A 22,863-nucleotide genomic window follows, 5' to 3' on the forward strand; every position below is an offset into this window, starting at 1 on the left:
TAACAAGTTTACCATTCATTTTCAAAGCATCTATGGATATTTTTTTCAGTTTGGATTCCTCTAAACAAAAGAAATAATATGAGTTTTGCTCACTTCCTCCAATGGTTTCATTTAAACTGCATCCATGGGAAAAACGATAGACGCACACCGGCTACATCCCACGTCCTGGCCCTCAGTGGCTACTAGAAATGCTTTTGCCTTATTAGACCCACTCCAGGTCCAGTTCCAGCTTCCACTCTCGATCCCGCTCCCATTCCAGGGAGGACGGACCAACCCCAAGAGAGGCTCCAGCAGGGCCACCAGCATAGAAGTCCACCACAAGCGTGACAGGCTTGGATTGTGGATAGAGAGACTAATGGAGAGTGATGGATATATGTTGTGTGAAACACTTTTTTTTAATTTGTATTATTAGACATGAATCTTGTTAATTTATTATTTTCAGTTACTTCATCATTTATTTTGAAAATCGTAACCGGAAGCCGTATTTCCTTGTAGACATGACTGACGGTTTGTTAATGCCCAGCATTAGCTAGACAAATAATGGCCTCATCATTGTAGTAAAATAGCAGTATGTCGTCTATATCTAAACTTACCATTCTTTAAGTCAACAGAGCCGATAATGTATGCTCTTAGCTTATCATATATATCCGTTATATAGCTTTATAGTATTACTTTACCGGGCAGCTCGGTAGCTAACTAGCATAAATTCCTTTTAACGTTGGACGAAGACAAGCGATGACGGTTAGAAGAAGCAGTCGACATCCTCGGACATGTCCAGCTCTGCTCGCCATCTTCTTGCTCATTTTGAGTGAGCATTTGGTGAAAACAGCTTCTGAATATGACCCTTATAAAATCCTGGGTGTCAGCAGGAGTGCCAGTCAAGCAGAAATCAAAAGGGCATATAAGAACCTTGCCAAAGAGTGGTGAGTGACTGACATCAAAAGTCCCACAGCTAGGCCATCACGTATCAGCTGTGGCAGATCAACATCATTTAGTTGCAGTGCACGTTTGACACCCGAACAATTGCTTGTTATAACGTAACCCATCTCAAGCTGGTCTAATGTAGACTATTTAACAGATAACCCCATTTTTTAAAGCCCTGCATGACCCAGCAGTGATGTGTGGTGTCCTATATGGGCTTTTTCAGGCATCCAGATAAGAACAAGGACCCAAACGCTGAGGACATGTTCATCAAAGTCTCAAAGTCATATGAGGTGGGTGAAATGCACTCAGGCACACACAGTGCTCTGCATCACAACATATCATGTAGTACTGTAGCTCCAGCTGATGCCACTCACTTTCTATGAGACAGTCAGTTTCACTTTCTTCATCATGGTCTCTCAGTGATTATTATAACATTTGATTAATAGCACTGTCCTCTCACCTTTTATTCATTCTGGCATGCAGATTTTGTCTAATGAGGAGCGAAGATCCAACTTTGACCGCTATGGACAGATGGATGAAAACCAGCCCTTCGGCCAGTCACAGCATCACGGTTTCCGCAGCTTCCACAACAGCTTCTACTTTGATGAGTCTTTTTTCCATTTCCCCAGGTACACCAAGTTCAGATGTGTAGTCTATCACTTATATACTTAGTTAGACAATACTTAGAATGAGAAAACACTGATGAGAGTCTCTTTTATTTTGTCAGATTCCCTAGGTTGAAGGGAATTGTCCCAGTGTTACATGTTTGTGAAGACACTATTGGTAGAGGTGTACATCATTAGCATGATTATTATGTTTTGGATTTCTGCCTGTCAGTCAGATAAAATAAGACATTTAAAGACACCTGATTGAGCTCTGCTAACCTAGGAGTGGAACTTGTCTTTTTGAAACATTTTACTAAATGGTTACTTAAAAAAAGATTGATTGGTAATAATCATTGGCAACCTTGATGTGCTATGTTATGTGCTATCTTAATAAAAGGAGAGAAAATTTGTTAGTTTTCTAAAACTAACATGTTAGTAGAATTGTCTTTTATAAGTTGTTTTGAGAGAAGGAGCATGATGTAGAACCAGAGAACAAGTTGGAGTTATAGGTCTTAAGTCTTAAAAACGCTCACTGTCTGGTTCCGACCTTCCTCCAGGTCCAGGGACTTTGCAGACAGCAAGTACCTGCTTCACCATGCACAGTTTAACAGTGACGTCCTTCCAGACAGCCACAAGAGGCCATACCTAATCAAAGTGACCTCTGAGTGGTGCTTTGCATGCATCCACATTGAGCCTGTGTGGAAGGAGACGGTGCAGGAGCTGGAACCGCTGGGTAAGGCTGCTGTCACTACACTGCCATCACTCTGCCCCTCCCCCCGCCCACACTTCCCACATGCTTTTCCTAAAAGCATCATAACATAAGGTTGATGTTTGTTCAGTTGCAGGCCATTAGAACAAATGTAATTCTAAGTATTAAGATGGCTTACAAAGAGCGGGCCATTTCTTTTAATTATTTGTAAGGGTTTATTTGTTCTTCTTGGTTCCCTGGAACAGAGAGTGAAGCCATTGGGAGGCATTCAGCTCTATGTAACTATTGTCTGGCACTGGAGATGAATTTAAAGTTAATTTAGCTAATTAGCAGTGTTCCCAGTGCCCTTCAGACTAAGGCTGATATTTAGTCTATAATAGCTAAGTGGCGGGCAACTGGAAATATATCTTGCATACTAATGTAACCCATTGCTTTACTATGCTAAAGACACCAGTCATAAGCTGTGGGATTTGGATTCTGTATCTATAAAAATTGACGTTTATAGATTTTAACCAGATATATCCTGAAGCTCAGTACATAAAGCTAAAAAATACTCTAGTTGAGTTGTAGCTTTTGCTTAAAACAGCATGTATCCTCATAATGTCTCCATATTGGGGTAACAAGCTGAATGTCACACCTTATGAAGTGTTAGCAAACAGTTGCCTATTTACACATGCAGCTGACATGAACAGCATCACCATTCATTTGCAATCGTGTTTCTGATGACTTGGCAAATGTAAGTCACCCTGCAGTTGAGAAATGTTCACTCTCCTAACTCTGTTTTCGTCTTCACTAACTCCCGAGAAAGCCATTTTGATGCTTACTTGCTGAATTCCCCACCATATTCAACAACTAGTTGCTAACTTTGTCTGCCATTTGATGGCAGGCAGGTAGCTTAGAGTGTGAGCTTTTTATGCTGCATGCTGCAGCTGGAAATGAGGTTGACAAGAGCAGTGAGAGTGAACCAAAACTGTAACGGTGTGAGCCTTAAAATCAAAACAATGAGCAGAAAGATGCTGAAAATTCTATATTGACAAATGCAGCTTTTGCCTAACTCAGATGCAAAGTGTTTAACAAAATATCCCTTTAAAATTTAACAAAACTTGTTTCAAAGCCTTTCTTTTTGGTTGTCTCAAAGTCAGCTATGGCTTGTTTTCTCTGTCCTGATCCATTAGGCAGTCCCTCACTAATTTCAAAGACTGATAAAAATCCCACAGCATGGAGTGATTCTTTCCAGAGATTTTCTCTTGTCCCAGAGCTGCACAGTGGTTATTTGATGAACTAAAGAAATGATCTTAAGATAGAATAGTTATTTGTGTAATATTTTATGGGTACAGTAGCATGTTTCCGTTTTACTTCTACACCAGGTGTGGGCATTGGCATTGTGGACCTGGGTTATGAGCGTCGTCTGGCCAACCAGCTGGGAGCTCACCGCGCTCCCTCCATCATCGGGCTGGTGAACGGCAGAGTGACCTTCTTCCATCAGGCCGTGGTACGAGAGCACCTGCGACAGTTCATTGAAGACCTGCTGCCCCAGAGGCTGGTGGAAAAGGTAACAACGTAAATGTAGTATGACTGCATGTGTGCAGTCTTTTCATTAATTTTAAGTCGGATACTCTCAATGGAATTTATGTAAACCCGATCAGTGATTATTTTTAACCATATAAAGAAAATCCAGGCTTGATTTAAGTTTACAAATATATATATAATATGTATGATTCAGAAGTTGTTGTTTAGTTTTGGTTCATTTCATTCCCCATTTCAGGAAATGATCTGAATATTAGAATTCACTGAAAGCATGGTATATACTATATAATATAATGATGAAGGCTGTGTAGAAGAAGGTTTTTTAAGATTCTGGACGTTTTGTATTCAGTTTTACACCTAATTAAAGTCTTTAATAATTATGATGTCCATAGACATTTACACAGAGCGACTTACGATGGTGAATGTGAATAATTCTGTTGTTTTTCTAGATCACAGATAACAACTATCTGGCTTTTCTGGATAACTGGCATGTGGAGAATAAACCCAGCGTTCTCTTGTTTGACCAAGTCCCTGTTGTTCCCCTACTCTACAAGGTAATTAATGTATTCAAACTCAGATATGCACCATACCTAGCATGCCACTTGCAATCTATTTGCTTTGAAATTTCCTCTTTTACACCTACTTGTCTTCTTTAATTTAATATATTTATAATATATTATCCAGTTAACAGCGTTTGCCTTCAGAGACTATGTTCGTTTCGGCTATGTGGACCAGGGCGAAACGCACAACATTCGGCTCCTGCAGCAGTTCAACATAAACACATATGCCCCCACCATGCTGCTGTTTAAGGAGGACACAGAAAAGCCAGTTGACATCATCCAGGTACATTATACATTATACAGTTTTAAAGTTTTACATTAATGTTGCAATTTTTCTAGCACACCCCTTCTCCTACTTCAACTTTTGCTTTACCACCCGTATATCCCCTGCCCTTCCTCTCTCACAGGCCAGAGGGATGAAGCGGCAGATCATGGATGAATTTGTCTCCAACAACAAGTTCCTGCAGGTGCCACGACTCGTCAACCAGCAGCTGTTTGATGAGCTGTGTCCTGTCAAGCAGTTCCACAGACGGAGGAAGTAAGACATTACATGAGAATGATTGTAGTCCCTCACTTAAATTGACCTCCTGTGTATCAGAGGAGCCTTCTGTCATGCCTGTCCTTTGCTTGTCCACTCCTGCAAAATTGATGTAGAAGGGAAAGCAAAACCAGGGAAGCCTGACTTTGAATTCTAACATTTTACGACAAATGTAAGGGGTTAACTGAGCTGAATGGTTTGCAGGTACTGTGTGCTGCTGATCACAGGTGAGGACCAGACCTTTCTTCCGGGCAATAAGGCCTTCCTGGACTTCGCCTCAGCTAACGCAAAAGAGGTGCTGCGGTTTGCATACGTCTATCAGCGTCATCAGCAGCCTCTTTGTCAGGCGCTGCTTCACAACCAGGCTGCACTCTCACCTCAGGTCAGTGGCAGAGGCGCATGTGCTAACGGCTGTTCCAAACATACAGGGAAGCAAACCGAATTTTGTTATAAAGGTCAGAAATGAACATTTTTATGGCAAAAATTTCACATTCATAAAACACCTCTCTAAACAGGGTTGTGGAAAATTAACATTAAATAAAAGTACAATTTTTAGGTCTATTTGCATTAATCATGTGTTTGTCTTGTACACAAACTCACCAACATGTTCCTAAACTCATGAGTATGGTACAAATTAAGCTATCTGGAAAAAAAAATAGAATTTTCTATCCTCCACTCTAAACAAACTTTGAGGACAAAGTTCATTTGCTGATAAACCTTTTTTTTATCCAGAACAAACCAAAATGGAGGTTGTATCAGATGAACACAAAATGTTCAGAAAGTGATATGTGTCAGATTACTGATATGTGCATTCTGAAAGGCTGCATAGCCTCAATTTGCAGTAAAAAAAAATGAAAAAGTGTTTTTCAACACCACTGACAGGTGGTGATTCTGGAGAGGCGGAGTCAGGCTGGTAAGGTCCTGTACCGCTCTATGAGTGGTGGCTGGAATGGCAGTGAAGAAGACAAGTACCGCTTACATGAACAGCTGGAGCTACTTCAGAAAGATCCCACCTACCTGAGCTCAGACGCCACTCTGCCAGAACTCAACAACGAGATGGCCCCTGTAAGAGAGACCACAGACTCGTACACATCAGTCTGACTGTGAAGTTTGAACTAGAGCATTTTGTGGATTAATCTCAGTTTTCTGTTTCATTTTCGACCTCCCACCAGATGTTTCTCATTCAGTGGATGAATGCTGCGTACGATTACATCCTTCAAATATACGATGACCTTCTCTACTCAAACTGGTAAGACAACACTCATCCAGGAAGTCTGCAGCATTTAGTGCAAAAAAGCGAAAGACAGACATGGTGGTGTACTTTTACTGATATTTTTGATATGTATGAAAAGCTGAGTCATGTTTCTGCATCAAGATATTGTCATACCCACCTGGTGGGGGCTCTGTAGGTACCTACTCAGTGTGTCCCATCACAATTGAGATGCACATGTAGGCTAAACAGGCTACATGGAGACTTCAAGGATCAAGGTTATTGGTTCAGTGGGCTGCTGTTGTTTTTCTCCGACATGTTTCTGCTGCCAGCAGTATTTATTAATAGTGAAGATAACATGGAGCATGTTAAAGAGAGTTTAATCATGTGCTTTTCAGTAATGATGAACAAATTAGTATTTTGTGATCTAGCAAAGCTATTTCCAGAGATCACTTTGGGTATGCTGTTTAATAAATGCACATCGCTTCCTGTTAGTGATAATGCAAAACACATCTTTTGTTGAGTCAGTCTGTAAAATTGCAACATTTGTTCAGGCACATAACTTTTTATTTAATCTTTTCACTGTCTAATGTGTTCCCAGTTGTTTAGAAGTCGTGGACATGAACAATAATATTACGATTTTAATGTGTCTTTCCTCAAGGAGAGAGATGATGCCCATCCTGTCGCTGATTTTCTCGGCTCTCTTCATTCTTTTCGGCACCGTCATCATCCAGGCCTTCAGGTGAGAGAGCCATGGTCCTTTTTCAGTCTGACACGTTGAAACCATATACTTTAAACCTGCGGTATGGAACTTTTACATATAAATGAACATCCGTTACATTCAAGCCCTTGTCAAATTAGTTCACACAATGCTGATTAAGCCTGTCACTTCCAGGTAAATCTCTGTATTTTACAGTATACAGAGTTTTTAATCTGGTGTCAGGTTTGACATTCCCACCCTGGCCAGATGAATGGATACTGCACATGCTCTTATGGGCAGAGTGTGCGCATCAGAGTCTTCCGCAAGCTGAACCGGCTAACTTCCAGTTAGCTCTCTGCTAACTTGAATGGGGATAAAATAATTGAATCGTGCGGTTCTTCTAGACTTTCCAAATGTTATTGGACTGAATGAATCAAATCCCGATAGTGAAACGAGTCTTTTTCTGGGGGTTGTGTGACACTCAAAACAATTCATCTACTGTTTTACAGCTGCAACAGAAGTGACGGAGTAGGCTACAGCGGAGTCCATAACATAAGCGCATCAACAGTGTTTGTAATTACTCTCACTGCCATAGGGGGGAGACAAAAGTCCTGCACTCCAGCTTTAATTAAAAATGTCTACAATGTAGAGATTTATTCATCTTATTTGTTTTCTAATTCTACGTATATGATTGTTTCTAGTTTTGACTTTTGATTCTCTTTTCTGTGGTGTATTTTCAGCGAGCCAGGTGAGAGCAAACCCCGGGCGTCAAAGCCAAAGGAAAAACCGCAAACTCAGGAAGAAGCATCAAGTAGAGCTTCTACCTCAGGGTAATGTAGTGACATGAAGCAAACACAAGATGGATACAGAATACTTTCAATAAAGGTCACAGCAAAACCACCAAAATCCCATTTCACATAGAAAATCTGCTTTACTCATCAAGTTAGGGGAACTGGAAAGAAAGAAAGAACACCAAAGAACATTATCTTCACAGCTGCTGCATGAATAGTGTTCATTGAATTACTGTTTGTGTACATTTGCCAGGGATTTTCCAGGATCAGTAGAGTAAAGAAGAAATAATAGTAATAATTCCCGCTTGTCATTGGTCCATACAGCCGTCCTCCCAAGAAGGACTTTGTGGAGGTGACAGAGCTGACAGACATCACGTACACTAGTAACCTGGTGAAGCTGAGGCCTGGCCATATCAATGTCGTACTGGTGCTCACCAACGCCTCCAAGAATGCCCTGCTCAGGAAATTTGCCAAGGAGGTTTTCTCGTTCTCTGGGTAAGTCTCAGCAATGCACATGTTAGGAAATTAAAGGCCTTAATAAGAACTGTGCATCAGTATTGTGGAGGTTTTAATTAATAGTTTTAAGTTTTGTTTGTTGTTCAGAGCTTGTTAATCTTTGTAATTTTGTGTCTATTCGCTTTAGTGATATTGTAATAACTTGCATTTAAATCACAGAACTAAGGCTAAATAATGGAGTTATTATAAACATCATTTACTAAGTATTATTATTATTATTAAGTATGTATCTGGTCCACTAAGATGCCCTGATTGCATATTTTTCATTGAGCATTTGCTCGTTCTACCTATTAATCCCAAACCCCTCTGCCACTACAGGACTCAGACCCTCCACTTCTCCTTCCTCAACGCTGATAAGCACCGCCACTGGATGCCGTCACTCCTTCGCTCAACCTCTGACGTTGCGCAGAGCGAGGGCCATTCAGATGACGATGAGGAGTCTTCAGACTACACTGGCCACGTCCTGGCCCTCAATGGCTACAAGAAATACTTTTGCCTCTTTAGACCCGTCTTCACAGGGGATGATCCCAGCGACGCCTCTTCCTCATCCGAGACTTCGTTCTCCTCTGACAGCAGGAGAAAGTCCCGCTCCAGGTCCAGGTCCAGCTCCCACTCTCGATCTCGCTCCCATTCCAGGGAGGACGGGTCCGCAGCCAAGAGAGGCTCCAGCAGGGCCACTAGCATAGAAGTCCACCATAAGCTTGACAGGCTTGGACTGTGGATGGAGAGGCTAATGGAGGGTACCCTACTTAGATTGCAGGTCCCTGCCTGGCCCTCTCTCGGTGAAGCTGCTAACAACTCTTCCACAGAGAGCTGAGGTCAAAGTAAGAACTCTGTACGATTGGTAGCTATTACACTACATGGTCTTGCCTCCTGATTAAGTTCTTTAGCAAGAAAACTGCAGTTAGTTCTCTTTGGCACAGGTAGGTTTCTGCACTGAACTGTTGCAACCTGTTTACAGATTGTCTCATTTTATCTTTTAGATAGCGTGGTCACATGAAAATTGATGGCTTCAAGTAGTGTGCTGCCAGTAACCTGATGAATGAACCTAATGAATCTGTGTGCATGTTAAATATCTGAGATGAACACTTATTGAGGCAAAGGCAAAGTCTGAGCTGCATGACGCTGCTTCATGAATGTGCCGAGACAGAAGGAGGAAAACAACAAAGACAGATGAAGTTTCTCCTGATGCACATACACACTCTGTGCTCTGATTGCAGGGCAAGTAAATCTTTACTTTTTACACACATGTGACTGCTGGGGTGTTTTCACAGCCAACAGACATGACATGATAGTACAAACATTAGCTGTAGTTAGCGTGTGTGTGTGTGGAGTAATTCCCTGTATGTGTGTGCTGCAGCTCAACACCGGTACTTGTGTTAATTCCCTCACTCTCGTCTTAACGATTATGAAATGAACTCATGCAACTCGAGATAAGCGCACATTTTCTTGCTCAACTTTAGCAGACACATCATCAAAGTCATTTGAACCACTTGGAGCCTCTGAAATAGTTTAGAGCCTGAACACATCTTTACACTTGACAGTCTTCTATCATTGAGTTTGACCATCATCATTGTTTCCTTCTGTTGGAGAATTCTGCTTTATGTCATCAGATCTCCACATGGGCTTTCTTTGGAAGCAGGTTAATAAGAATAAAGGCTAGAAAACTGAGCTTTTTGCACTGAATCTATAGATAAATTATGTTATTTTAAGGACCTTTCTTTACAGTTAGATCTGACACTACTTTTTTAAAATTCCAGGCTTAAAGGCATACAGAATTTCACAGCTTGGTAAGCAGCAATAATAGACTTATTTCATATACAGTAATAAAACTCACATTTCAGAACATTTTTAAAGGATTAATGAATAAAGAGGGTTCTCCCTAATGTTTTCCAGTGCAGCTCAGACCAAGTTGCCATGTATTTGCTGCTGTTTTGTTTTAGGGAATTTTGAACTGTGATGACATGAAATATCATTTTGGGTAAATGGGACCTAGAATGTTGAAATCTGCCTTTTTTTGTTTTGTGGTTGCTTCTTTTTTTGGGGGCATATTTCACATATTTTTAAGTTCTTGTCATTATTGTCTGAATCAGGGAGAAACGATACATCCACCATGTCGTACTTTAAGCCCTTAAACCACTGTAAATATTAATGCATGGAATAAGTAGACCTAAAATCTCTAATAAATGTATAGTGAATTTGCACTGGCAACTTAAATGTTTCACCTACTCTGTTTTGTCCTTCGTCTGTAATTGAATCATTTCCTGCTCAACAAATAATATTTGCAGTACACTGTAATAATGATTTTTTTTATGGCATTTGAACTTCATTTATATCCATATCCAACTGTAAGAGATGAAACATTTGGAAAGAATCTCCTTTTAAAACAGTTTATTTATTAAAATGTGTGACCTGCTTGGATATTTGTCATTTCCATTCTTTAAACTAATACATATTTTTAACTACAACAATACAGCATTCAATATGTTAATGCAGATGAATAGATCACTAAGGTACAATGAATTTTCCAGCTAATAGTATGGGCATTATCTTGATGTCTTATTAATATTAAAGTAGACGTAAAGTAAGGTTAAATGTGACATTTTTTCCAATCAGCAGATAATACAACAAACATTTGCCATAAAACAAACTACTGCTAAACACAATGTTCAGCACGTGCATTAAGCACAGTACTTGACAAGTTCAAATTATGGTATTAACACTTGTGTGTTTTTTGAACTAGAATACAGGTTCAGCACTAATTATGGCACGTTCTTCATGGACAAATCAGCAGGGCCGAACGAGACTGGCAACAACTCGTTCACAGTCATCTTCTGGTAGGTGCCGTCAGGCTTTGACAGGTATACGTCCCAACATAATCCAAACTGTGAGGGGATAAAAAAGAAAATATAACAAATAGCTAAATCCTCTTCTAAAAACATTCCTTCTCATTGCTTGTGTGTGGCCCTGACAAATCTGAAGACTGTTATTAAGAAACTAGCATGTGATATTCATTACTCACACAAGTGCTGGTGGGTGTAATTAAACATTTACCACCAGTTTCTCGGAAACCAAACCTCCAACTTGAAACTACATTGGTCTAAAACTGTATTAGTTTAGAAGTTTATTATTATATAAACATTACAGAATGAAAAGCTACACCAAGCCAGAATACCTCTCTCATGAACTGCCTGCAGCCACCACACGGGGAGATGAACTGGTCATTCAAGTCACTGCAAAGACAATATGAAAATAATGAAGCAGAGAAACAATATCTGCAGTTTGATTTTGAAACAAACTAAATGTGCAATAGTTCATAAAGATAAAAAAAAGAGGTCTGTCTTTTAAAATAGGATATGAATAGTGATTATGTGGCTGGAGGTGTACATCAGGAGAAATCTCTTAATGTTGAACACGAAGACCTTGTAGCCTCTGTTGAGTGTTTTAGACTGATGTCATTATTGTAATTATATTGTAGATTTTCTCATTCTTATGGGAAATTTTCTGTTTTCACAACATGTCTTCACCCTGTGTTATATTTGGCAAACTTTTGATGAACAGATCGAAGCAAAAACATGAGCAAAAATGGTTAAAAAAGTTTTAAAAAAAAGTTTTCCTATGAGTCCATTTTTTCTGTCTGGTGATGTGCAAACGGAAACCACAAAGAGTCATGGTTTGTTAATACAGAAATTATGACTGTGACAGGGTGGGGCACACAGGCCTTGCATCTTACAAGAAAAACAGAACTAACCTGGCAATGGCAATGGCCTTGAAACTTCTGTAGCCTTCTGACACTGCCTTCGAAATAGCGTTCCTCTCAGCACAGATCCCCAGGTTGTAACACGCATTCTCCACATTGCAACCTGCCCAGTGTTGAAGAAAATACACTCAGTCCTTGTTCAAAGTTTGCTGTGGTGGAAGTGGTTTAATAGCATTCCGGAAATGCGGTGAGCTTACTGACACAGAGCTGGTCTGATACAGTAGACTGACCCAGGGCAGAAGAAATGGAGAGACTTTATACAGTAAAGATCAAAGCACAAAATGGTGAACAAAAGCTATAGTAAGGATCAAAGTAGTGACCAACAATTGGTGAACCAAAGATAGGAGGGGGGGGCATTTACATACAAGATCAAGGTTTGCCAGGTTCAAGTCGGGAGGGGTCAGATCAGTAGAGGTCAGGAGGGTGACCAACAAATGGTAACAAAAGATAGGAGGGGAGGGCATTTACATACAAGATCGAGGTTTGCCAGGGGAAAGTCGGGAGGGGTCAGATCAGTAGAGGTCAGGAGGTGGAAAGGACACAAAATTGGCAAATGTTTGATCGAAGAGTTGTCTCAGACGTCATTTGATTATCAAGTCTCCAAACCAAATGTGTGTTCTCTATTGATGATTAAGTCTGCTCCTAAAAGGTATTCTTCTTCACCAGGAAACATTTATTTATAGTCAACGGCTCTTTGTAGTGCATTTGCTACCGTAAAATTAAATCATCACATTAGAAAAATGATCATATTTGATTTAAAAAATTGATTTAGAATAAAGATTATATCTGAAAAAAGAAAAGAGGCCTTTTCACCACGACAGAAGTTGTCTATTTACTCCTCTCCTGGTCAAACAGTTACTAAACGGGTCTTTGTACTTGCAGCTATTTGCCAGGCATTTGGCCCCCACACATTTCTTCTGAGGGACACGTGACTCGCTAAACTTTGTAGATTCCAGCAACACGGAGAGGAAAGTTATGTCTTTGCCTAAAAATAGAGAATGATTTGACGTCCCTGGCATTGTGTACAGTGCCAGTGATGCAACGAGAAAAGTATTTTTTCCGATCTCAAACAGTCTTGCCGCTTGTTTAAGAAGAACCAAAGTGTCAGTAACAGTTGAGCTTAGTTAATAAACTGTTCTGTAATCAATCCAAACATTAATCTTTTAAATTAGAGGGAGACATAACTACTATTTAATACCATCTCTCTGTTTTTCTATGAGTATATCAAGAGCAGAGTTATTATTGCATATGTGTCATCAAGACATGAACATTATTTATAAGCTAAATTAGCCACAGCTTGTCCAACTGATCTGTTTGTGACTGTCAGGCATCATTTTATTACAAAAATCCTGTCGGCAGCAGCCTGAGCAGCACACAGACACACAGACAGGTGAGCTGCAGCCTCTCAGGTGAACTCTGATGTCATAGTGAAAGATCCAGCCATGAGGTCAGGAGTTGAATGAAAAATAATACAAATAGAGGTTTTTGAGATGATTTAAAGATTTGAGCATCACTGTGGCTCTGTCATGAAACTCTTGAGTTGGGTCGCCTAAATACACAAACTGAAAGAAGGACAGAATCTCAGGTGAGGTTTGAAAACCTTCCAGCAGTGAGTTACAGAGCAGCACATTACCTACAGGTTTCTATACATTTATTTTATTATGACAGTCTATGATATGTTATTTTTTAAATATTAATTTTGGTCTCAGATTTATAGTTAAGTAGTTTATTGGTTCAAAAAAAAGTAGAAGTCAGGAAAAAAAGGAAAAATAAGTCCAGTTTCAGGCATGTCAACAAATTCAGTAAACAGTAAACACACAAGAGTCAGGCTCTTTATGTGTGTATAACTATATACTGTTATACACATATATATACTGATCATTGTCCTCTTACTTTAAAAAAATCTAAAATATCAGATTACAGTCAATTCTGTTACTTCCCCCGCATCTCAGATTATCTCAAATGATAACCTGTTCTTGTCAGTGACATGACAAGAACAGGCTTGTCATGTCACTGGTTATTTGTTGCTGCTGTTAGTGAACAATTTAATTAACTTTTACAGCACTTCTTTTTGGATTTACATGACTCTTTCGAGTCTAATTGCTGATGATGACAAACAACTTGATATAGTAGTTTGCATAAGAATTTAAAGAATTTAGAAAAAGCATATTAAGTAAAACTTGATTTCCTGTTCACCCTAAACCAAATTTTAAACCTCACACCAAATATTTACTCTAACCCAGACCCTAACAGTCTGTGGGTTAAGTCTCACATGAGCCTTACCTGTAAACATGTGGTCATCGAGGGTCAGGAGAGCAGCTCCCACTCTGAATTTGCTGTAGGGGCAGTAGGCTTGCTCCTTTGCATGCTGGGACTGGTCGATCAGCTTTTTAACTGTTTCCTGGGGGTCATTAAAATGCATCACCTTTCCACTGGTCTGCACTTTATCCATATTTGCGCTCTGGGTTTCGAAGGCTTCTTTTGAGTCAGTGAATGAGTTCATGATAGTCCAGCTTCAAATGTGAAAGAAACAGAGAGGAGGGAGGGGGAGAGGGTGCAGTCACAGCCAATCACTCACTGGGATGTCAACACTGTACTGTCATGAGGCAATGTGGGGCAGTTTTGTTGAAACCGTTACTCATGTATAATTGTTGAGCAGGTGAGATATTAAAGGGGAGGTTTAGGAAGGTTGTATACATTTAACTGTAAATGTCTGACTGAAATACAGACTATGGGAAATGATTTTCCTAATTACTTTTGTTCAAAACCATCAAATACACAATGGATAAGATCCCATCTATAGATAAGATCCTATCAATAAGGTCCTAGGTAGATGACCAATAAAAGAGGAGACAGTTTGAGAAAATAAATATCTTTATTAAGTTCAGCCTCTCTTTGAGCTCTGAAATGAAAGCTTCGAAACATATGTTCACTGATGGGTATGGTCCAAAATCTGTGACATGGTTTTACGTAGCTTTTGGAAAACACTAAAAACACAAAAAATACAAAGTGCATTTAGTTGCATATATATGTCAGACTTGGTCTATTATTTTTTTGCCCACAAAGCCCATTAAGTGGGCAAAAAAGTCACTTAACCCTTGTGCCTCACTAGGGACCTAAAAGGCCCTTTAATGTTTTTTTTTGTTGAATATTTTGGCTGTGATTATGATGTAGCCATGATTTTTGGCAAAAGTGTGTATTTTTTTATCCAATTTTGGAAATCTAACCACATATCCTATATTAAGTCTATAATATGCTGTGTAGAAACAATACTAACTTTCATCATGTTAGGGCCCTTTTAGGTCCCATTGAAACCCATTAAAACCACATTTTTTGATCCCATGGTTGCTACTACGTGAATTCATGCATTCTGTTTTATAAGACTTTTAAACTGAAGCCATGGCTTCAAAATTTTAGTTTTTACTATTTTCCAGCTGATTGAGACATTTTTTCTTTTTTAATCCGTTGTGCAAAATGCATACTATTTTCCTGGTTCCAACAGGGGCATTAATCCTCTATTATGAATACTGCAGCCAAGTATATTACAGCTTCAATGAGTTGTATGTGTGGGTAGGGATATCTAAATGTGATGTATGTGTGTGTGTGTGTGTGTGTGTGTGTGTGTGTGTGTGTGTGTGTGTGTGTGTGTGTCTTTTTTGATTCCATTGACACAATATTGCATAAGCATGCATTCTATTTGATTAGACTTTCAAACTGAAGCCCTGGCTTCAAAATTGTAGTTTTTACTATTTTCCAGCCGATTGAGCAATTTTCTCCTGTTTGCCCAGAAGAACAAATACATACCATTAGAATTTCTCTCCACTAGGGGCTATGCCAGGGGCATTTCATGCATTATCAAGTTTTGCAGGATATCGTAGCAAATTTATTCATCTGAAAATGGTTTGTTTGTATTGATATGGATGTGCAAGGGTGGTGTATGTGTGTGTATGAAAAAACTAGTGTCTGTGTGTGTGTGTGTGAATGTGTGTGTGCGTGCATGCATACGTGTGTGTGTGTGAGTGTGTGTGTGTGTGTGTGTGTGTGTGTAGCTAAAAATAGGTCATTTATATGGTCTGCAGGTCACATTACACCTCTCTCCTTCTCTCTCTTGCAGACACACACATACACATACCTTCACCCTCCTGCACAGACTTGTACACACATGCACACACATGCACATGCACGTGCAGGCCTTCTGACTGAATAAAATGTAAGATATTATACCTGATACAGATGCCTACGTGAGTTACAGTATAGTATATGCTATTGAGCTTTGAAGGTGTGTGTGTGTGTGTGTTTGTGTGTGTGTGTATGTGTGTGTGGTGTGGTGTGGTGTGGTATGTGTGTGTGGGTGTGTGGGTGTGTGTCTGTGCATGTGTGCTTGGAGTGACAGAACAAGTGCATATCTGTCACTCTGTCTGTGTGTGTGTGTGTGTGTGAAACAAGAGGGCAATTGATTTCCATGGCATTTTTTTCATTTGTTCTTATGTATGTGTCTTTTCAACACTGATTCATATGTTTTTGAAATACAGAGATAAAAGTACGTTCAAAGCCCCCCAATTACATAGATGCCCATACACACCCATACATGCGCTCCTTCCAGACATAGAAACCCGCAGCACCGCAAAGGCTCAGCGGGGCAAAAACCAAACAAGGCACCCTAAACCATTACTTTGTTTATGTAGCTGCAGTCGTAGGTAAACTTATAGATACAGCCATAAATTGAGCTATGCATTTATGTGTGACACACACACACAAACACATATGCACAAACGCACACACAGACACAGACCCACTCACTCACTCACAAATTCACTCACTCACTCACAAACTCACCTCTGTTCTGATTTTTTATATGTTAAATGTTGAATTTTGTTATTATGTCTATTAGAAAATAAAAACAGATCAGATTACCTATACCTATACCTTAATCTTATACTGCACAAAACATAATAATGTATAAATTTCAATGTTGTTGCTAATCATTGACATATCCCAGCCTGTGATAATCAAATTCCCACTTGCCTTTAATATATTGAAAATCTTTCAATTTTTGTGTTTTTTCTTTTATAAAAATTAGGGGTATCATCACAAAATCTGGCATTGAAAGGGTAAAATTCTGAAAATGAATGAATATTTGGTAGTTATGATCAAGACTGAAGTTAGTTTAAAAATTAATGGAAAAAAATAATGGAAAAATAATATAATAATATTATATAATATTTTTATGGCAGTCTTTGATGGGGACCTTTAAGTTCCCTAATATGCTCTATTGATACTATTTTAAAGCAAGGCCCAAGGGTTAATATGTATTTTACCTATGTGTGCTTTAATTAGTTCACACTCATGGGATGTACACATGTACACTTTCTTTATATCAAATATATTTATTTTCCTACCTACAGTATTGCATATTTATATAAAAGATAACAACAACAAAAATATCCATTTAGGCCTTTGGTTCCATTAGGATCCGTTCAACTCTTCACTCGCTATAAAGAGTCTCATCAGCTGTTCTGGATGACCCAGTTGATCCATCCGAGGTAGTTTCTAACCTTGGTGTAGACGCCAGGGTAGTAAGCATAGGCACAGCCGATGCCCCAAGATACAATGCCCTCAAATTTACCATCACAGAGAAGAGGCCCTCCTGAGTCACCCTGGAAATGGAAAAGTCAAGCGTTAAAAGTCTTTTTGTTCAGGAAGTGTGACAAGTTAATGTAAAACAAATGTTTGACAGATGAAAAATCAGCATTTTATGTGTTGCACAACTGATTGTGATTGAAAATATGGGCTTGTTTTCCTGCTGTAGTTACAAAGGTAACTAAACGTTTAAGGCTGCACTAATCAATATTTCTGTATTAACAGTAGATCAAATAAAGCCCACAACTCTCTCATCAGTTTTGTTTCCAGTGATAGAAGGCAGCAGATGGACAAAAGTAGCGAGAGCCTTCGAGAATAAGTGCCGCAACATTCAGTTCCATGTTCCACCTGATGTAACACATAAGTGCAAGCAAATGACAATTTATATTTTTGGAGAGAGATATATAAGGAAAGTAAGAGTAAGAAAGTAAGTAAGTTATCTCGGAAGATGTAGGTCTTCAATTAATTTTTGAAGACAAAGAGAGATTCTACTGACCAAATTAAGTTTAGTAACTTATTCCACCACTGAGGGACCACACACAAGAAGAGATTGAAATTTCCTGCCTCACAGTGTATAACTAGCCATTGTTCATTTTCAGATTGTAATTAACGATAAGGTGCATAAACCTGAAAGATGGCATTCATTTAGGTGAGTATCATCAGTGACTTGGCCTGAATGCGAGCAGTGACACAGAGCCAGTGGAATGTAATGAAAAGTGGAGTGACATGAGCTTTTTGTGCGCTGGCACTGATTTATATGGGTAGGGTTGTTGGGCAGGAGGGACAGGTAGAGGTGGGTATCATCAGTGACTTGGCCTGAATGCGAGCAGTGACACAGAGCCAGTGGAATGTAATGAAAAGTGGAGTGACATGAGCTTTTTGTGGGCTGGCACTGATTTATATGGGTAGGGTTGTTGGGCAGGAGGGACAGGTAGAGGTGGGTATCATCAGCATAGTGGTAAAAAGTTAAGAGAATCCATTGGATAATCGTTCCATGGAGTGCCAAGATGCAGGAAAAAAATTCCAAGAAGGCAGCTTTAACAATTTCAGAAAAATGCATTTTTTCCTACTTAGTTCAAGACTTATATTGCATTTTGATGTGTAAGTAAGAGTAAGAAAGTAAGTAAGTTATCTCGGAAGATGTAGGTCTTCAATTAATTTTTGAAGACAAAGAGAGATTCTACTGACCAAATTAAGTTTAGTAACTTATTCCACCACTGAGGGACCACACACAAGAAGAGATTGAAATTTCCTGCCTCACAGTGTATAACTAGCCATTGTTCATTTTCAGATTGTAATTAACGATAAGGTGCATAAACCTGAAAGATGGCATTCATTTAGGTGAGTATCATCAGTGACTTGGCCTGAATGCGAGAAGTGACACAGAGCCAGTGGAATGTAATGAAAAGTGGAGTGACATGAGCTTTTTGTGGGCTGGCACTGATTTATATGGGTAGGGTTGTTGGGCAGGAGGGACAGGTAGAGGTGGGTATCATCAGCATAGTGGTAAAAAGTTAAGAGAATCCATTGGATAATCGTTCCATGGAGTGCCAAGATGCAGGAAAAAAATTCCAAGAAGGCAGCTTTAACAATTTCAGAAAAATGCATTTTTTCCTACTTAGTTCAAGACTTATATTGCATTTTGATGTGTGATTACTTTACCTGGCAGTATTTGATTATCAGTTGCTGTGACAGTCAAAAGTAATCACATACTTTCTCTGTTAGATGGCTTCGTTCCTCACCTGACAGGAGTCTTTCCCCCCCAGGTAAGAGCCAGCACAGATCATGTTCTCCGTGATCCTGAAGTAGTAGTAGTACCAGCAGCTGGGGAAGATGTCCACATCCACAGACCTCAGCACAGATGACAGTCTGTAGCTGTTGACCCAAGTCACACCCCAGCCACTGACTGTGCACCGGGTACGGCCAGTCAAGGGGGGCGAATCGGGGGCTGGCAAAGGGGCTGGCTCGACCCTGGCATTGATGGTAGCTGGCCGGTCCAACTGAGCCACAGAAAACATGTCCTTCAGTCAGTCAGTATAAAAAGCTAGTACTGAAGGTGGCATTTTATTTAGTTGCATTACAAAAGAGTTTCTTTACTGTTAGTACAGAAGGTAGCTGTGTCACTGATTTTACACATAAAGGTCAGATTACTCATGGGTCAGTTGTGTACTTTCCTCTGTTGCGCTGGAGCGGCTTTTCCAAGTCGGTCAAAATAACTCTGATGACATCATCAGGTTTATTTCAGCTATGACTGAATTAAAAATGTGCAAGTAGAGTCTGAAAGACATGGGCATTTACCAGGCAGAGAGGGGCCAACAAAAATATTCTATCGGTTGCATTATGAGAAATGTAGGATTGAGTTTTTTTGGAATTTGACCCTATTATGGAGTAAAAGTCAAGATATCTTGGCCTCCACTGCACTGACCATGTTGTCCCTTTTTAGCCCCCAACTTGGAAGTGGAACATGGAAGTGCAATACTGTTGTATCATATCATTGAAGCATGTAAATATTGGTGCAGCTACATATTAAACAGTTTATATAGTTTATGATTTATTTAACATGACATTTTTCAATAGTCTGCCTCAGAATTGTGACTCATCAACATCTGGAATAGGTGACCTGATCAGTGCCTCACATTGATTTCATCTCACACCCATACTTCCAGGATCTGTATCTAACCAATATTTGCATCAAAGCACAGCACAATGTCATATACCACAGTCATCCCTTACCTTAAGTAGCATGATGTCGTTATCAAACGTCCAGTGTTGGTATTTGTAATGCTTGACGACTAAGGAGACATTGAACAGCTGCTCAAAGCCATCTTCACTGCTGATGCTGTGCTCACTCAGGACCACTTGGATCAGGTGATTCCTACAAGAGCAAAGTAAGAAAGTCAGGATTTTTAAGGTGCTTGTCTGTGGACAATAAAAACAATCCAACACCACAAAAAAGTTTGAGCAGATCATTTGAATGTTTGTCCTTGAAACTTAGACAGCTTTGAGATCACAAGCTGTGAGCCCAAATCAAATGTAAGGTGCAGCATGTGTTTCCAAAAGTAAATCTGACAGCTCAGTGTTAATGCCACAAGTGTAAAACTGCAGTAACTCACGGTCTCCAGCAGTGGGCAGCAGACACCACCCACTGCGGGTGAATGAGGGTGCCTCCACAGAAGTGGTAGTCCATATAGAGGAGGGAGGCTTGATACTTGATGGAGTAGGGGTACACCACTGCACCCCCGATGATTCTGTTCCCTTTCACACCTAAGAGTTAGACGTGGAGAGACATGAAGAGACTTCTGCTAAAATATTATGTTGTATTCATGAGTGAAACATTTCTCTATTATAAACATAATACATAATAAAATAATCTCACAGGTTTTAGTTTTTACTTGGGTAGAGTTACATTAAGTCAGTCGTATGTCTGTGGGTTTGAAACAGTATGTAAATATATTGTCAGTAGTAGATGCCACTGTTCCTCACCCGTTTGGTTTACAACAAGCAGCAGGAGCAGTGAGAGGTGACAGGATGCAGCCAAGTTCATCTTAGTTGCTACCAAACAAAAAATAATTAAATAAAAGACAGATGTGATCAGTATCACGGGCTATAAACTGGTAAACATGAAGAAAAGATTTTAATAGTGCTGGCTTGTCTCACACTTTTCATTCGATTGATTGCACGCTTGATAGTTAATAGGGTAACTATCACTTTGTTTGGAATGTCCAAATTTTGTTTGTTTGAAATGTGAAAATTCAAAAGTATCTTGCATCTCAGATCATTTTTATAGCATAAAGAGTTTCTTCACTCCTGCACTGCGGTTTTTTCTTTCCGTGCAGACATCCTGAAGAATCTAGAAATATGTTCCAGAAAACTCTCTAATCTCATGCAGTGTTAGAAAAGTGTGCTGAGACTTGAACTTCTACAATGAAGATCATCTTTATTCAGTGGTTTACAATTTATAATCACAGTACTTAGAGATTAGATACAAACACGGTGGCATTTTCACTAATGGCATTGCTTCTTCGCAGTCAATTTGAAATAAAAAAAAGTGGGTTTTTTTCAGGTTTTTAGTGATTCATCTTACCTTTAAAAAATCCTGCATTAAAATAATAACTTTTCCATTTGGTGCTCTGTATCTTCCACCTGGCAGCCATTAATCTACAGTCCCCACAGCTGATTAACAATAACACATGATCAAACTGATATCCATGTGATGCAAATTTCCCTCACCTTATTAAGAGTCAAGTGAGAAAACAATCCAGGTCCAGCATCCAAACACTGGCGCACACACTCTCACACGCTCCTCTCATACCGGGACATACAGTACAGCTTGAGAACTCTCAGGCCTCTTTTATACTGTAACCATGCCTGTCACTCTCATTGTTCCCTGCCATTGTCAGCCATATATCCAAGTGTCACGTAGTGAGTCTCTCACACATAGAAAGCAGAGAGTCTGACCTAATACATGGGAAAAAGAAGGGAAAAAAACAGTAGCCTTCTCTTTCATTACACTCTCTCTTTCTAAGGCCTTTGTTCTCACAGATTCAGCCCATTGTCTAGTGGTGGAGATAAAGTGAAGCTTTATGGAGATGAAACCCAACAAGCTTTAGAAATGATAGAATATACTCGCCCGACATGTTGTTTGTGTATCCATTGATGTTGCAGGGGGCAGGACAAAAGATACTATGATGTCTGAGTTTGATAAACTGTTTATCAACCTGAGACGCAGCAGAACACAACAGAATTTATTCTTCACAAGGAAAAACTGATTCTCAGAAATCTAGATTTAATTGAACATAGACTAAGAGTGCCTGAGGATGATATTTGGGTGAGTGCATGTCTTTTGTACCTCTGTTTTCCCCTCCAGTTGACTCGGAGTCAACATAAAACAATCATGTTAAAAGTAGAAAGTGCTAAATCAGTGCCTCAGCCTGGCCTGTGTTCATGTTGATAAGTCTGATCCAGCAGGCACACACTGTGTCTCCCGTGTCCTTTCTCTCCTCTCCTATGCTCATCCATCTCCCCGGGTGTCACTCTCATTTAGGTTCCCCGCAGTTTTATTTTGTTTTCCACTGTTAGCTCCCACACACGGAGGTGTTTGGTTTGTAACTCATAGCCTCCATACAGTCTACGCTCCCCAAGGTGTCATTCCAACTGTGAGGGTGAAAGGCGATAGCGTGCTCCTCTCTCCCTCAGGTGCAAAGCTGAGGTGACAAACAGTATGCCTTTGTGTGTGTGTGTGTGTGCGTCCATGTGTGTGAGACAGAGAGAGAGAGCGAGGCAGATACCTTGCACAATACTGCATGTGCAGTATAGACATATCAGCCTGAGAGGAGCACATGTCACTGAAATGTAGTCGGTACAGACACTTGTTTCCCTCATC

General features: G+C 39.8%; 3 protein-coding genes across 4 annotated transcripts; 1 reads left to right on the plus strand and 2 right to left on the minus strand.

Moving 5' to 3' along the window:
- The first annotated feature begins 475 nt into the window (after positions 1–475).
- On the plus strand, positions 476–10,501 carry dnajc16l (DnaJ (Hsp40) homolog, subfamily C, member 16 like). Of its 2 annotated transcripts, XM_067587804.1 has the most exons (16): positions 476–923; positions 1,148–1,214; positions 1,408–1,553; positions 2,087–2,262; positions 3,606–3,790; positions 4,215–4,319; positions 4,450–4,608; positions 4,733–4,863; positions 5,068–5,245; positions 5,746–5,928; positions 6,036–6,112; positions 6,735–6,815; positions 7,514–7,603; positions 7,889–8,059; positions 8,399–8,904; positions 9,064–10,501. In XM_067587804.1, the coding sequence occupies exons 1-15, from the start codon at positions 736–738 to the stop codon at positions 8,895–8,897; spliced, it is 2,436 nt and encodes an 811-aa protein (XP_067443905.1). In that variant the 5' UTR covers positions 476–735; the 3' UTR covers positions 8,898–8,904; positions 9,064–10,501. The 2 variants fall into 2 exon arrangements, with proteins under 2 accessions (XP_067443905.1, XP_067443904.1); XM_067587803.1 differs by having other exon boundaries at positions 8,399–10,501.
- On the minus strand, positions 10,457–14,374 carry cdab (cytidine deaminase b). The gene is made up of 4 exons (XM_067587811.1): positions 14,124–14,374; positions 11,832–11,943; positions 11,256–11,313; positions 10,457–10,965 (listed from the first exon to the last, which is right to left on the minus strand). Exons 1-4 carry the CDS (start codon positions 14,341–14,343, stop codon positions 10,843–10,845), a joined length of 513 nt encoding a protein of 170 aa, XP_067443912.1. The 5' UTR covers positions 14,344–14,374; the 3' UTR covers positions 10,457–10,842.
- Positions 14,375–17,221: 2,847 nt separating this feature from the next.
- On the minus strand, positions 17,222–20,833 carry LOC137180813 (anionic trypsin-2-like). Its single transcript, XM_067586060.1, has 5 exons — positions 20,815–20,833; positions 20,594–20,744; positions 20,214–20,355; positions 19,223–19,480; positions 17,222–17,497 (listed from the first exon to the last, which is right to left on the minus strand). Exons 1-5 carry the CDS (start codon positions 20,831–20,833, stop codon positions 17,348–17,350), a joined length of 720 nt encoding a protein of 239 aa, XP_067442161.1. The 3' UTR covers positions 17,222–17,347.
- Positions 20,834–22,863: the final 2,030 nt, after the last annotated feature.

Source organism: Thunnus thynnus, chromosome 4 (assembly GCF_963924715.1).
Source record: "Thunnus thynnus chromosome 4, fThuThy2.1, whole genome shotgun sequence".
NCBI lineage: Eukaryota > Metazoa > Chordata > Actinopteri > Scombriformes > Scombridae > Thunnus > Thunnus thynnus.

Bases quoted from the DNA above. Each gene is read 5' to 3' on its own strand.
- LOC137180813 (XM_067586060.1), bottom strand. The intron at 20,356-20,593 runs GTGAGTTACTGC...TTGCTCTTGTAG, and splicing joins GCTGCCCACTGCTGGAGACC to GAATCACCTGATCCAAGTGG. The intron at 17,498-19,222 runs GTGAGGAACGAA...TTCCATTTCCAG, and splicing joins GGGGGAAAGACTCCTGTCAG to GGTGACTCAGGAGGGCCTCT.
- cdab (XM_067587811.1), bottom strand. From the start codon at position 14,343: ATGAACTCATTCACTGACTCAAAAGAAGCCTTCGAAACCCAGAGCGCA. The intron at 11,944-14,123 runs GTAAGGCTCATG...AACACTGGGCAG, and splicing joins CGATGACCACATGTTTACAG to GTTGCAATGTGGAGAATGCG. The intron at 11,314-11,831 runs GTTAGTTCTGTT...TTGTCTTTGCAG, and splicing joins AAGGCCATTGCCATTGCCAG to TGACTTGAATGACCAGTTCA.
- dnajc16l (XM_067587803.1), top strand. From the start codon at position 736: ATGACGGTTAGAAGAAGCAGTCGACATCCTCGGACATGTCCAGCTCTG. The intron at 924-1,147 runs GTGAGTGACTGA...GGGCTTTTTCAG, and splicing joins AAGAACCTTGCCAAAGAGTG to GCATCCAGATAAGAACAAGG. The intron at 7,604-7,888 runs GTAATGTAGTGA...TGGTCCATACAG, and splicing joins AGTAGAGCTTCTACCTCAGG to CCGTCCTCCCAAGAAGGACT.